At 46.2% G+C, this 13288-nt stretch overlaps 1 protein-coding gene across 1 annotated transcript in view; it reads left to right on the top strand.

The window, feature by feature from the left end:
• The first annotated feature begins 4867 nt into the window (after positions 1-4867).
• Hmga2 (high mobility group AT-hook 2) overlaps positions 4868-13288 on the top strand; it is a 122396-nt gene continuing 113975 nt past the window's right edge. Inside the window, exons 1-2 of the mRNA XM_052753775.1 lie at positions 4868-5509; positions 8184-8270. Coding sequence (XP_052609735.1) covers positions 5399-5509; positions 8184-8270 — 198 coding nt within the window. The 5' untranslated portion in view covers positions 4868-5398. The remainder of the gene's footprint in view (positions 5510-8183; positions 8271-13288) is intronic.

Here is a 13288-nt window from a genome sequence, read left to right as displayed (position 1 = left end):
AACGCACACCCATCATTACCAACAGAAGCCTGACTTTGTGAAAATTAGCGCTTCATTGCCACACTGTAGGGAAATGAGCAGTGGTCTTCTTTCTTACATATCACCTAATACTACTCATGAAGAAACACAATTGGGTTTGAGCTGTGTGCAAACGAGCTCATCTTAAACACTTGAAATGTTTTTCAGCCAAATTATGATGCAAGCCTCTAAAGGCAAGAGTATGTACTTTTCACTGTACTTTTTCTAAGTAAATTTGCATATGCATAAAATTCCACTTAATAAATATTAGCTATACTTTTGTGACCATGTACAAAGTCATTTTCAAAATACCTGGTTATAATAATTCCATATATTAAAATATATCCATAATGAATTCATTAAGTTATGAAGAAAAAAATCTATAAGCTATTTTTGAAGTAACTATATTAAAATGTAAACATAATATATTGGGTGAAGCTTAGAAGTTTTGACCTCCTCATCACAGATGAATCTTCCTTTAGTCAAAAGAATATTGAAGATGTTTATTACAGGATACTTTTCTTACCCCATGTGGTACATTTAATAAAGTTGCAACTTTGTTAAAAATTACCTTTGTCATAGTAATCCCTTAATAATAATTACCGAAAGTTTGCTGTGAACCAAGTAACACCTAGATAAAACTAGCAAGATAAAAATAAATAAGGTAATGGAAGTGCTGCCCGTCTTTGGGGATTATACACTCAACTTCTATACAGTCATGCCAAAAGGAGAAAACGAGGGTATCACACATGTCCTTACAATGTGTCGGAAGAACCTGAACATCCATTTTGCAAACAAGAGCACTGCCATACAGAGAGTGGAGAGCACCACAACCATCAAGAGAGTGTTTTAAATGAATTCAGATCTCCAACCATCCAAGTCAGTTGCATTTAAAAGTGTCTCATTGTGACCCATGATAAGCAAGGGCTGCCTATCAATGTAAGATGTACCTTGAATCAAGTATAGCACCAAAATAAATATGATTCTACCTGCTATATCCTAACAGTGCTAAGACATCCTGAATTCTGAGCACCACAATTCTTTCCTTCCTTCCTTCTTTTCTTCCTTCCTTCCTTCCTTTTTTTCTTCCTTGTGTATTTTGTTTGTTTTGTTTTGTTTTTCGAGACATAGTTTCTCTGTGTAGCCCTAGCTGTCCTAGAGCAGGTTGGTCTTGAACTCGGGGAGATTCACCTGCCTCTGCCTCCAGAGTGCTGGGATTAAAGGTGTGCACCACCTGGCTGCATCCCAATTTCTTTTTTTTTTTTTTTTTTTGGTTTTTCGAGACAGGGGTTTCTCTGTGTAGCTTTGTGCCTTTCCTGGAACTCACTTGGTAGTCCAGGCTGGCCTCTAACTCACAGAGATCCGCCTGGCTCTGCCTCCCGAGTGCTGGGAATTAAAGGCGTGCGCCACCACCGCCAGGCTGCATCCCAATTTCTAAAGCATGAGGCTGAGGCTCTTAAAGCAATTCTATGTTTGTGCAGAGAATTAAATGGGAAGGATTTGGTCCCAATTTTTCTATCTTATTCTATTTATTGTTTTTAAATGGTGTTCTGGGTCCACTCTTTTAATTTTACCAACCACTATTGTGTGTACCTAATCTAAACACTGATCTAAATCATGTGTCACAGGTCAATAGAAAGTTTGTTGACATATACAGCCGATGTGCTAATGTTTGATTTGATAGCAGATGAAGAAGAAGAAGAAAGGGAACAATTTAATGTGGACAGAAACCACTTGGCATAATCTCGTATTAGAATGGGAAAAGCTTAACCTGTGATGAGTAAATACTACATAGCAAGATATAGAAGAGGGAATAGTGATTGAGAAATTTAAATCTGGGAATTACACTTCTCAAATGTGAATGAGGAAAATGTTTCCTTAAAAAGAAAATATAAGCATTGAGCTTAATTAAAAGACTAGATAAATATAATACTTCAATAATAAAAGTATTGATAATTTAAAAAACGAAAACAAAATCTTATGCTTTGCCTGCAAAAAAAAAAAAAAATAAATGCAGCAACTTGAAAGGATTATAGGCACCCAAGGATGGCTAATTTAGATAAAACCTAACACAAAACTCGTTTCTATCCTTGTCTCTATGAACTCAAAAGGGTTCAAGTCTGAGAACAAAATGGAATGAAAACAATCGACTTGATTTCCCAACTTTTTATGTGTTTCTCTTAGATTCTCGGTTAATGAAAAAACATCACACACACACACATACGAAAAACAAAAACAAACAACCCCCCCCAAACACAAGTTGAAATCTTCTGCTTGCTAGCTTCCGTGAATTAACAAACAAATGAACAAAAATCCAGGGAAATAATGGGATTCCCAGTATAAAATTAGCTGGCTGAAATCCTGAGTGACTTCTGTCTAAATCCAACCCCAGAACTGTGTCTGTCGTTCTGGCAAATCGCAACTAAACAAGAACAAAACCAGAAGCCCGTTTTATTCACGTATGTAAAATGCACGCACCAAAGTGTAAGAATACCATCTCTCTCTCTCTCTCTCTCTCTCTCTCTCTCTCTCTCTCTTCTCTCTCTCTCTCTCTCTCTCTCTCTCTCTCACACACACACACACACACACACACCACACACCCACACACACGCAAACGTGCAAACTTGGCAGCTAGGAAATGTTAGTGCACTTGTTAGAAGGTGAAATTTCAGTCCCTTTGATGAAGATACCATCTTTCAGCCAAGCCTTGACAAAACCTTTGGTGCCTGTTAGACCCCCCCCCCCTCCCCTTGCTATTCAGTGGCTGGGCTCCATCTGGAGGTATGGGGGCTCTTCCTCTCCATCAGAGCTAAGCATTCCCAGACCCACCGCCAGCCCCGGGTTCCTGCAGAGCACTCAACGTACAGAGAAGTGTCCCAACTCTGCAAAGGGCAGCTAGAAATGGATTTAAAAATGGCAACGCCAACCAATCAGCACTGTCGCGCCCAGGCAGACATTTACAACGCTCCTCAAGTACAGCGGAACATGGCAGAGCCTAGCTCCCGGCCTGTAGGGCAGCAGAGTAGGCATTTTTATTCCACGGTGGTCTGCATCTTTGTGAGAAAAAGAAAAAAAACTTCATTGGGATGATCGTCTTTATTTTGGAGTCAATCCAAGACAATTTTGGGAGTGTGATGTGTGAAAATCTGAACCTAAGATTTTTTTTTTTCCCTTTCAGTTTTGTGTTATTCAAGGATGAAAAAGAGGTACATTTGAGAACATTCTCCACCTTTTAAAAACTGGACTGTGGTCATGATGGTGTTCACATAACCCAGAACACAGTCCAGGCTATAAAAATTAGGACTTGGCAGAAAGGAATTCTGAGGAAAAAGGTTAAATGAAGGTAAACTAAAGGGAGTTAGGCAATGGTGGGGAAAAGAATCTATAAGGTCCCTATGCTCTGTGGGCGTCCGAAGACGGGTGTGCAGCGCCAACTCCAGTAGTCATTCCCGGAGGAATTAAAAAGCCCGATGCAGAAACTGGCGCGCTTGGCGTTCCTGTGTGCAGTGTGCAAATGTGTGCATTTGTTGCGAATGTGCTCGCGGGGCCATTCGTGTGCCTGGAAGTGTGCGTAAGCACGCGTTTGTTAGCGTGTGAGTTTCCCAGTGGAGTGTGGATGTGTGCACGTGCATCTGCGTGCAAGTGTGCGTGAGATCACACGCGTGGGCGCATGTGTATCGTTGTGCATGCTGTGTTTGTGCACCGGCCCGGCGCGCTCTGGGGTGAGGGCACCTCTCATTTGGAGCGAGGCTGTCTCGGGGCGCGCTCTGCCGACTCCTTGGTCGCCCTTTCCCCGGGGCTGAACTAGAAGGCGGCGGCGGCGGCGGTTGGCCCGGGATGCTTCCGGCCACCTTCAGGTTCCGCTCGGCGGAAGAGCAGGTAGAGGCCACGCTCCCTAAGGTGGCTTTGAGACAGTCCTTTTCTCTCGCCTCCCCAGGACAACCGGCCAGGGGTAGGTGACCTCGGACGGCCAGAGGGACTAGATTGGCAGCAAGACCGGGCTGGAGAGCCTAGGCTCTGTCTCTTTAAACCCCACCCGCCGGCGGGGAGCACGTGAGCCGGGGCTCCGGGTGGCACTCGGGCGCCGCGCCGCCGCCGCCGCCAAGGCAGTTGTGTTTCGAACGCTGCCTCTGGCGGGCGGCCAGGCGCCTCGGCTCGGCGGTCCGCCCAGCCTCCCCCCCCATTCCTCTGGGCCTCTCCTGCAGCCCCCTCCCCTTTATCCGCCTACGACCAGAGGTGGGCAGTCGCCCCCCCTTCCGCCCCCCATCTCCGCAAGCCCGCGCGCGCGCGCGCGCGCGCACACACACACACACACACACACACACACACACACACACGCACACGCACACGCACACGCGCGCGCGCGCGCACACTCATCGCTCTTGAATCCTGGGCAGGAACTCTGAAAACTTCCAACCCCGGCAGCACGCACGGGGTGCAGAACTCAGAGGCCAGCAGCTTGTTTCCCCCAAGACACTGCAGGGCCGCCGCCGCCGCCGCCTGCCCCCGCCACCCGAGGAGGCGTGGTGCCACCCACTGCTCCTTTCCTTGCTAGAGTTGAGTTGTGCGCCCTACCCTGATCCGGGCAGAACCTTCCTTCCCATCCTTTCCCTGCTTCCTGACGGCACAAGGGTCAGTCTCTCTGCCCCTGCCCCTCTCGGTGTGTCTCGGTCTCAGTCTCTCTAGTCTCTGTCTCCCAATCTCGCTCTCCCTCCAATTTCTCTCTCTCTCTCTCTCTCTCTCTCTCTCTCTCTCTCTCTCTCTCTCTCTCTCTCTCTCTCCTCTCTCTCTCTCTCTCTCTCTCTCCCCCCTCCTCTCCACTCTCTCTCTGTAGGGTGGGGGAGAGGAGGAGGAATTCTTTCCCCGCCTAACGTTGCAAGGGACACAATTCACTCCGAGTCTCCCTTTCCAAGCCGCTGCCAAACGTTCCCAGTGCCCGCAGCTCCCGGTCCTCAGAAGAGAGAGGAGCCCTCTCTCCACCTTCCACTCTCCCTCTCCCTCGCTGCTTCCCGCCTCCTCTAGCTACCTCCACCTCCACCTCCACCTCCGCCACCCACCGCCCGCAGCGCCTCCTCCTCCTCCTCCTCCTCCTCTCCTCCTCCTCTCCTCCTCCTCCTCCTCCCCTCTCTCTCTTTTTGGCAGCCGCTGGACGTCCGGTGTTGATGGTGGCAGCGGCGGCAGCCTAAGCAGCAGCAGCCCTCGGCGCGCGCCAGCTCCGCCAGCTCTCGTCGCCCCTGCCTTCTCCAGCCTTCTCCATCCCGTCTCCCCGAAAGGTGCTGGGCGGATCCGGGGCGGCGGCGGCGGCGGCGGCGGGCGGCGGGCGAGCGGCTGCAAGCGGCGGTAGCGGCGGAGGCAGCGGGAACGGCGGCGGGAGGCAAGGATGAGCGCACGCGGTGAAGGCGCCGGGCAGCCGTCCACTTCAGCCCAGGGACAACCTGCCGCCCCGGCGCCGCAGAAGCGAGGACGCGGCCGACCCAGGAAGCAGCAGCAAGTCAGTACGCCGGCGCGGAGGGGGTCACTCAGCCCACCCGCGACGCCTCTGCCCCGGGGGGCCTCCCCGCGACAAGCCGGGCGACCGGAGCGCGGGAGCGCAGCGACCAGGGCGGCGCAAGCCTGCCCGCCAAGCCCCGGGGTGTAGGTGGGCGGGCGGGCGGGAGATCCATTCCCCCCACCGGCGAGTGCGCCGTGCGAGCTCCCGGGTGCCCGTGCCCCCCACGGCTCCGGGAGGTGGGGGGGTCCGCTGCCCTCCGCAGCCACCCGGCGGGAGGTGGGGTCGCGCGAGGCGCGCGTACCGGGACTTTCGCTATTGTGCGCAGCCCCGGAGCAGCGCGGCGTGGCTCAAGGGGGGACAGTGAGTTTCTGGGGTCCCACAGACTAAAAAAAAAAAAAAGCATTGCTTTGTCAGCCGCTTTTGCAACTGTTCAGCCAGAGGGCTTGCTAGGGATTGGGGCGTTCAGGGGGGTCGAGACTCGGTGGGTCGGAGGCTCCGAGACCCCTCGGCTTTCTCCAGCGGCTCGGGGCTGCCTGCCCGCCAGAGGCTGGTGCGCGGCGGCCGTCCCCTCGGTGCCCTCCCTACACTCCATGGCCCAAGGCTCGCGCCCTCCCGACAAAGAACGCGTGCGGAGCCGACTGCCTGCCGGCTGCTCCTCGGGATCTTTAAACGGCTGCCGAGTTGCAGCCGCGGGAAGCTGGCAGGGAAGGGAGCCCGGGGGATCTCAGGTCCCCGAGGGACCGGGAAACGCGCTTCGCCCCGTGAGCTTTGGAGGGAGAGTCCAAGAGAGTGCCCGGTAGCTAGGATCGCTTCCCCGCCAAGAGCCCTGTCCGTCCCCGCTTTGGCTCTCCTGGATCCCGCGCTTCAGAGCAGCAGAAGTTTAGCGTCCTCGTGGGCGAATAACTGGGAGCTGGGAGGAGACGGTCGAGGGGCACCCAGGACCCCGCGGAGTGGAGGGTTTTGTCTGCGGATGCAACCAATTAAGCGTGCAGCCGGCTCTTGCAGAGCTGTGTGCGGCGCCCAGGGCCGGGGGCCGAGGGGGTGGGGGAGTCTGCAGCAATTTCCAAACCTAGGGACCCGACTATTGAGTACAGTTAAACTTCGCTTCCTGGACTTTTAAAAAAAAAACTTCTATTTTCTTCTTTTGCCTTAAATCTCTTTCCTCGGGCAAAAAGAAGGGTTAGAAAACAATCCTAAAGTCCCGAGTTGCCCCCGGGTGCTAGGTAGGAAATCGAAGAATGTTAGAAAAAAACGAGGGGTGTACCTTTTTAAAATCATCAAAGGAAACAAGCCAATCTGGAGGCCTCCGAGTTTTCCCGCTCTGCCCTTAGCGTCACTTTACTGTGCATTTGGACCCTGTTTTACACCTCCCAGGAAGTCTCCGCTCTACCCTCTTGCTTCCCCAACCAGCCACCCAGCTCTTCCGAATTCTACTAATCGCACCTCCCCCCTCCCCTCAGTTAAAAAAAAAAAAAGTCTGAAAGAAAACGCAAGGGGATCCGGAGGTGACCGGGAGTTTTTACCTTTGAGTAAAGGCCGAGCTCACAAAGAAAAATGTGTTTCCGATGCGCTTGCTCTAAGTGCCCACTGGCGCGAGTATCTAAGGGAAGCTTCCAAGAAACCTTTCCCCACGCTCTCTAACTGGAACGCGAACTTCCATTGAGAACTTTGATGAGTTGTAATTAGTCTCGTTTTAAACACCCAATCTGAATGAAATGAGAGGAGATGATTCATCGGAGAGACGTTCGGCGTCCCCGGAGTATCAATCATCACATTTTCTTAACTGCTGGAGTATTGACTACTTAGCCTAGCACCCAATACAAGAAAGTGTTGATGTACCTGGTGACCTGGCCGTTTCAATTTCTCCGTCCCAGATACTTACACTCCTCTCGCATTACCCCCTTTCCTTTCCCGTCCACCCCCCACAAGACTTTCTTTTTTAAAAGAATTTGAAGACAACGTGTTTATTTTTGCGAAAAGATATTTCAATTTCGACTGGAGACTATGCCTGTCTCTCCAAAAGGAAGTGGAGAATTGAAGCAATTATCTAGATAATTCAAGCAAAACCTCCCACCTCAGATTTACCATAATTATTTGGAAATTTTTACGGGGTATGGAATTATTCTGAGCTGAAGAGTTTGGATAATCGCTCCAATATTGCACTCAGCATGGGTGGGTTGAATCCTAAACCACCTGAAACAGGTATACAGAAGTTATTCCAAGCCATCCTTTCAATGTGTCCATCTATCTTTCCAGCTATCTATGATATTGGGTTCTATTTCTGTTGTTTGAAATCCCAGTAGACTGGGTAGTGGTAGTCATACAAAAAATGTTTATTATTTCTGCAAGTTGCCAAGTGCACAGCCATGTAAACTTTGTACCTGGAAAACATGTGACTTTCTAGAATATGCAATTGATTTCGAAATATAGTTTCCTCTTTGAGCACTGGGATTCGAACTACCGTTATTACCCCCCACCCCCTACCCCTCCCCAGCCCGCATCCCCCCCCCTTTTTTTTTGTAAGGGCTGTGCCACCATCCTCCAGCTATGCATGACCTGAATGACTTCCAGCAGGCTTGTTCAGCAGCACATGCACAAGACACAGGCAGAGTCAGGGTCCATATCTTTCAGCCAGTCTAGCTTCAACAGCTTTTCCTTTCCTCCCTACAATTAGGAGCCAACCTGTGAGCCCTCTCCTAAGAGACCCAGGGGAAGACCGAAAGGCAGCAAAAACAAGAGTCCTTCCAAAGCAGCTCAGAAGGTGAGAAATTTCAAGTGAAGTTCTTCTAATGTTACCAATGACCTCCCTGTAAATTTCCCCATTCTAAATCCACACACCAGGAGTGGTCCCGGCTGAGTAACCCAAGACATCATTCCTGTATTTACTGGATGGGTCTTAACTTTTTTTTTTCTTCTTCTTCCTTCGTGGATGCTTAGTTTAAAAGTTTCCTGGAGAGACAGTGATTTTTAGACAAACAAAGAGCCATCAATAATCTAAATCTTCAGGGTGGAGGAGAACCGATGGGGGAGGTAGGGTGGGGACAGGGCTGGGTGGGATGGGGGTGGAAATGACATCATTAATATTTACACCCATGGTGAACTAGTTCATAATAAATCAAAGCTAGAGGTTTTGATTGGTGATGATGTTCCTGCAATTTCCTCCGGGAGGAAAAAAATAATTGAGATTCATTTATTCAGGGCTTATTTACATGATGACTGGAAGCCAAGTCTCCCTATTAAAGTTAAGTACTTTGTCAAATAGATGCTAATTAAAAAGAAAATCCAATTATGGGTTACTGGAAAAAAGTTTCATGATTTTTTTTTTTACAACTCATGATTTTTTTTTTTTACAACTTTAAATGTGATAAAGTGTATGTGCAGGACAAATGTGTAAGATAATAAATATTGTCACAATCAAAAGAAAGTTTCCCCCAAAGTGTTGTACTCTCATTAGACAACAAGAAGTTTGGAAAGCAACTACTTGTCTTACTTAATATTTTGGGTGTGTGTGTGTGTGTGTGTGTGTGTGTGTGTGTGTGTGTGTGTGTGTGTGATAGACCCCCCCCCAATCAAGTTTGACATTCATCTTTTTTAACAGATTTTAAGTTGCACCTTTAAAATAATCTCATGTTGGTTGTGTGTGGTAGCAAAGAGGAAGTACCCCACAGTAAATGCCTGTATAGAGGAGTGATGAAGAACCTCTGTCATCTTTGGTTTTAGAAAATAAATTGGAAATAGTCCTGCATCTTATTTGTAAGCCTGTGTAGCAGTTGAAAGGAGTGGTTCAAAAATTAGAAAGAGCTCCCCATGTAACTTTTCAATAGATTTAAACACACAGCATTTGTTCAAAATGACCCTATGTTCATCTTTGGGGGGATTAATAGTCTGTGCGTATTTTTCTGTGAGAGCAGCCACTAACCACATTAGATGTAACGGTTCTCAGTGGTGTATCCTGTCATAGCAACTAGTGATGTACAAAAGCCACTTAGGAAGTCAGTATGACTTCTGGCTGTTTCATTTTTACAGCTTTGAAAAGAGTTGAAAGAGCAGATTTCTCTACTATGTGAATTAACTGCATTTTAAAATTCAGATTTGTAGTTAGTATCTAACCAATTAACCCTCAAGTGTTTCCAAATAACCTTATTAAGAAATAATACCCAATCTGATATTCTTCCTAGGAGTGCGTTCTCTTCCTTTTATTTATAAATGAACTAAAATGGACTTAAAAAGAAAACAAAAACACAGAGTTACTCTGTGACGCTTCTGCTCTGGGGCAGCACAGGAATGTCTTGGTAGTTATCAGCAGATATTTAAAATATGATGTAATCACTCTTCAGATGCCTCATCATAATGCTATTTAAGGAATCTTTAAAGCTCACCATCAATAAATGGTTTGAAAGCTAATATAAAAAGGAAGGTGGATTATCTTCTTAATGTCTCTGTGTGACACTTTCACTGGAATGAATAGGTAGAAATGGTCCTCTCATGGTCTTTCCACTTTACAAAGTTTATCTTATAAAAATGATCTTGGACTAAGAGTATCTTTATGGATAAAAGGAAAGTTAAGACTTGTGCCTGATTTAACATATAAAGCAACAAAACAAAACAAAGCCAAAAACCAAAAAAAAAAAAAAATCTTATCCATTTCCAAGTCTGTTTGGTTTTTCAGTGACTTTAGCCATAAGCATCTACAGATGGCCCCAGCAGGCTGCCCTCTTCCAGTAATTCTCCTTGTATATACACATACTTGCGTAATTACTAAAATACAAATCCCCCCCCTCAAGAAGACTTTTTCTGGACTCTTTCATTTTTCAAGGTGTAATTATTTCATATAATTCTATTACAAATGTTCCTTTTTTTAGTAAGAGTGAACAAATACATGAGCCTAGAACATGACTATTGTTTTTCTTCAGTTTTTATAAATTACACTTCATTTGGTGAAGGTGAGAGCGAGGACATTGAAAAGTCATTCCTGGAATGGGTAAAAATTCAAGTGTTTCCCTTTCAAATCAGTTTTTATGGAGGATGTTCCTATGCCTTTAGGCACATGATTAGGTTATTAACTGTGTATTGTATTCCAACAAGGCATATGCCCATTATGATTTTGAACTGAAAACCTTTTTAGAAAGAGTTAGTTACACAGTTCAAAACATGCAAGATGAAAATACCCAACTAGACTGAGCTGAATACACATGAAAAGTCTTCTATAAGATTAAGGAAGGGAATATTTTTCTGCACTCTGGTAATCATATCTCTCTCTCTCTCTCTCTCTCTCTCTCTCTCTCTCTCTCTCTCTCTCTCTCTCTCTCACACACACACACACACACACACACACACACACACACAGCTGGTAAGTACTTGAGAGAAACAAATTCTCAAATAAGAGCAGATACAATGTACACTGGAATCCTGATGATGCTGTTTAAATTTTCTTGAAGCTTTGAACTTTTTTTTTCTTAAACTAAGTTTATGCTTGGACTGAGCAACTGGCCTTGGGGCATTTGAAAGCAAAACTGCTCATTAGAAAATTAACAGTGAGAAACTTGACAATACATGCAGAATGTTGCAAGACCAGGTGCACGAACACCCTACTAAATTAGTTGTCCTTTTAATTTCAATAGGAAGTAGATTTGTGTAATATGCACAAGAAACACATTTATAAAGAGGCAATTTGTCCTATTTAGAATTTATGGAAGAGAAGATAATTATTCTCTCATCAAAACTAATTCCATTGATAACCCTTGTGTGTCCATTATAGACTTTCCTGGGAAATCTTCCAATCTGAGTGTAGCCTTATTAAAAAGAAATCAGAAGTTGCCATCTTCTGGAGTAAATGATTTATCTGAGTATGCAAGTGTATTTATATTCATTTGTTTTTAGGTTCAGGTATACTTATAACCGCTTACCTCCTAATCTTGGTATTGTGTTTTGGTTTCTCCATGTGGTTGGGCTTTCTGGAGTCACTTTATATTTTCACATTTCTTATGCTTGGAGAGGAGGAAGGTATCATCTCTTTTATGTTGTGTTTAGGGTTTTATTGTTTCTTTATGATCAGGAGAGAATACTGGTGGGGGCGGGGGGGGGGGGGATGTCACTAAAGGCTTTGGCTTCAGGTCACAAGTCATATGTCTTCAAGTTTCAAAGCAGGTCCCACTCAGGTGCTTGGAGGGGTGTGTGTGTGTGTGTTTCTGAGGTTGGGTTAAATTTTAATAGAAAGATTTCAGGCATGAGGTCCCCTTGTTTCATAATGTTAACAGTTTGCTTGCCCCTCTCCTTATCCTGGAGATATAATGGCCAGACTAGAGAACAGAGCACAGAATGACAAATGCATCTGGGTGAATGTATGTATACTTTGAATGATGCATTAAGAATAAACATTCGATTTCATCTTCATACACAATGTAAACAAACCCTGAGATTACCTGGGTACTCTATAGACTGAGTCATATTCCACATCATTCACATTCCTGGAAGTGATTGGGTTTTTCTTTTCATAAATTATTACTAATATCAATCACAGACATTTTAGGAATGAAGAAGAGAGGTAGGTCTTACCATTTCATATTAGCTGCGGAGTCTAGTTGCTGTGTGAGGATTTTCCTTAGAGCGTGGAAGGCCAAGGACGAGAGGGATCAAAGGCACCCTTGGTTGACTCAGTCAAAGATGACACTAGGGGTGATGATAAGATTCCAGCCCTGTAGTTTCCATAGTACTAGTCTGGTTTAATGTGACCCCTCTGTGTACAGGGGGGTCACATTAAACTATAGGACAGGTAAGTTCTTGTGTGAGATTCAGGGCATGAGCAGAGTAGACATAGGCTGGGGTAATGAAGACTGCTGTCTCCACTGTCTTGATATTTGAGGTTGACTTCAACAGTGAACTCTTTTTTTTTTTTTTTTTTTTTTTTTTTTTTTAACTTTGCCTTGCCTGGGAAGAAAAAGCCTGAATCCAGCTATAAATTCCACACGACAATGCCACCCAGTCGTCCTAGCGCATGGTGCAAACAGGGGAGACTCAGACACACCAGGATTATTTTATGTAGTAACTGAGTGCCAGGGAGACCCACAGTTCTATTTCCCTGGCAGCTACCAGTCCTCTGAACTCTTCCCTCCAAAGCTCCCCGTTGCTATAGATGGCCCATATCCTCATTCCTATCACGGGGGTCTCAACAGAGCTTCTGGTTGGGATCCCATTGCATTTCTGATCTTGGTTGAGAACAGATGGGCGAGGAAGAGCATTTTATGCTGGTTAAGTCATTCAAGCCTGTCTTGTCTTGTGAGTGGACTTTTTTTTTTTTTTTTTTTTACATTTTCCAGAGTTCACCTTAGAGCCTCACAGCTTACATGGGGGTGGAAAGAGAAATTCAGACCCCCCCCCCCCCCCCCCCCCCCCGCGCACGCACCATGATAAGAAGCTCAGTTGAGCATCTGTGCTCAGATAACCAGTAGACAAAGGTGAACGGAGAAACAGCAATATTTTAAAACTGGTTTTTACTTACTTATATGGCCTTAACACACAAGACAATTTTGAATGGCATTTTCTGTTACTTATTTGTTTATCTTTTAGTGCTAGAAATTAAATCTAGGGCCTTGCATATCCTAGGACAGTGCTTTGTCACTGAGCCATATCTGCACCCTCTGCCTGTCGCTGGGGTTTTCCTAGTCCTGCCTGGCCCACGGTCACGACAAATCTCTCTCACCCCGCCAGTCCCACAGCCACTCAGACCCAACCAAGTAAACACACAGAGACTTATGTTGTTTACAAACTGTATGGCTGCAG

This window comes from Peromyscus californicus, unplaced genomic scaffold (genome assembly GCF_007827085.1).
Source record: "Peromyscus californicus insignis strain IS unplaced genomic scaffold, ASM782708v3 Scaffold_24__1_contigs__length_46423439, whole genome shotgun sequence".
In the NCBI taxonomy this organism is placed as follows: domain Eukaryota; kingdom Metazoa; phylum Chordata; class Mammalia; order Rodentia; family Cricetidae; genus Peromyscus; species Peromyscus californicus.
Note: the sequence above shows the minus strand (reverse complement) of the source record. Positions and strands in the feature narration are given on the sequence as shown.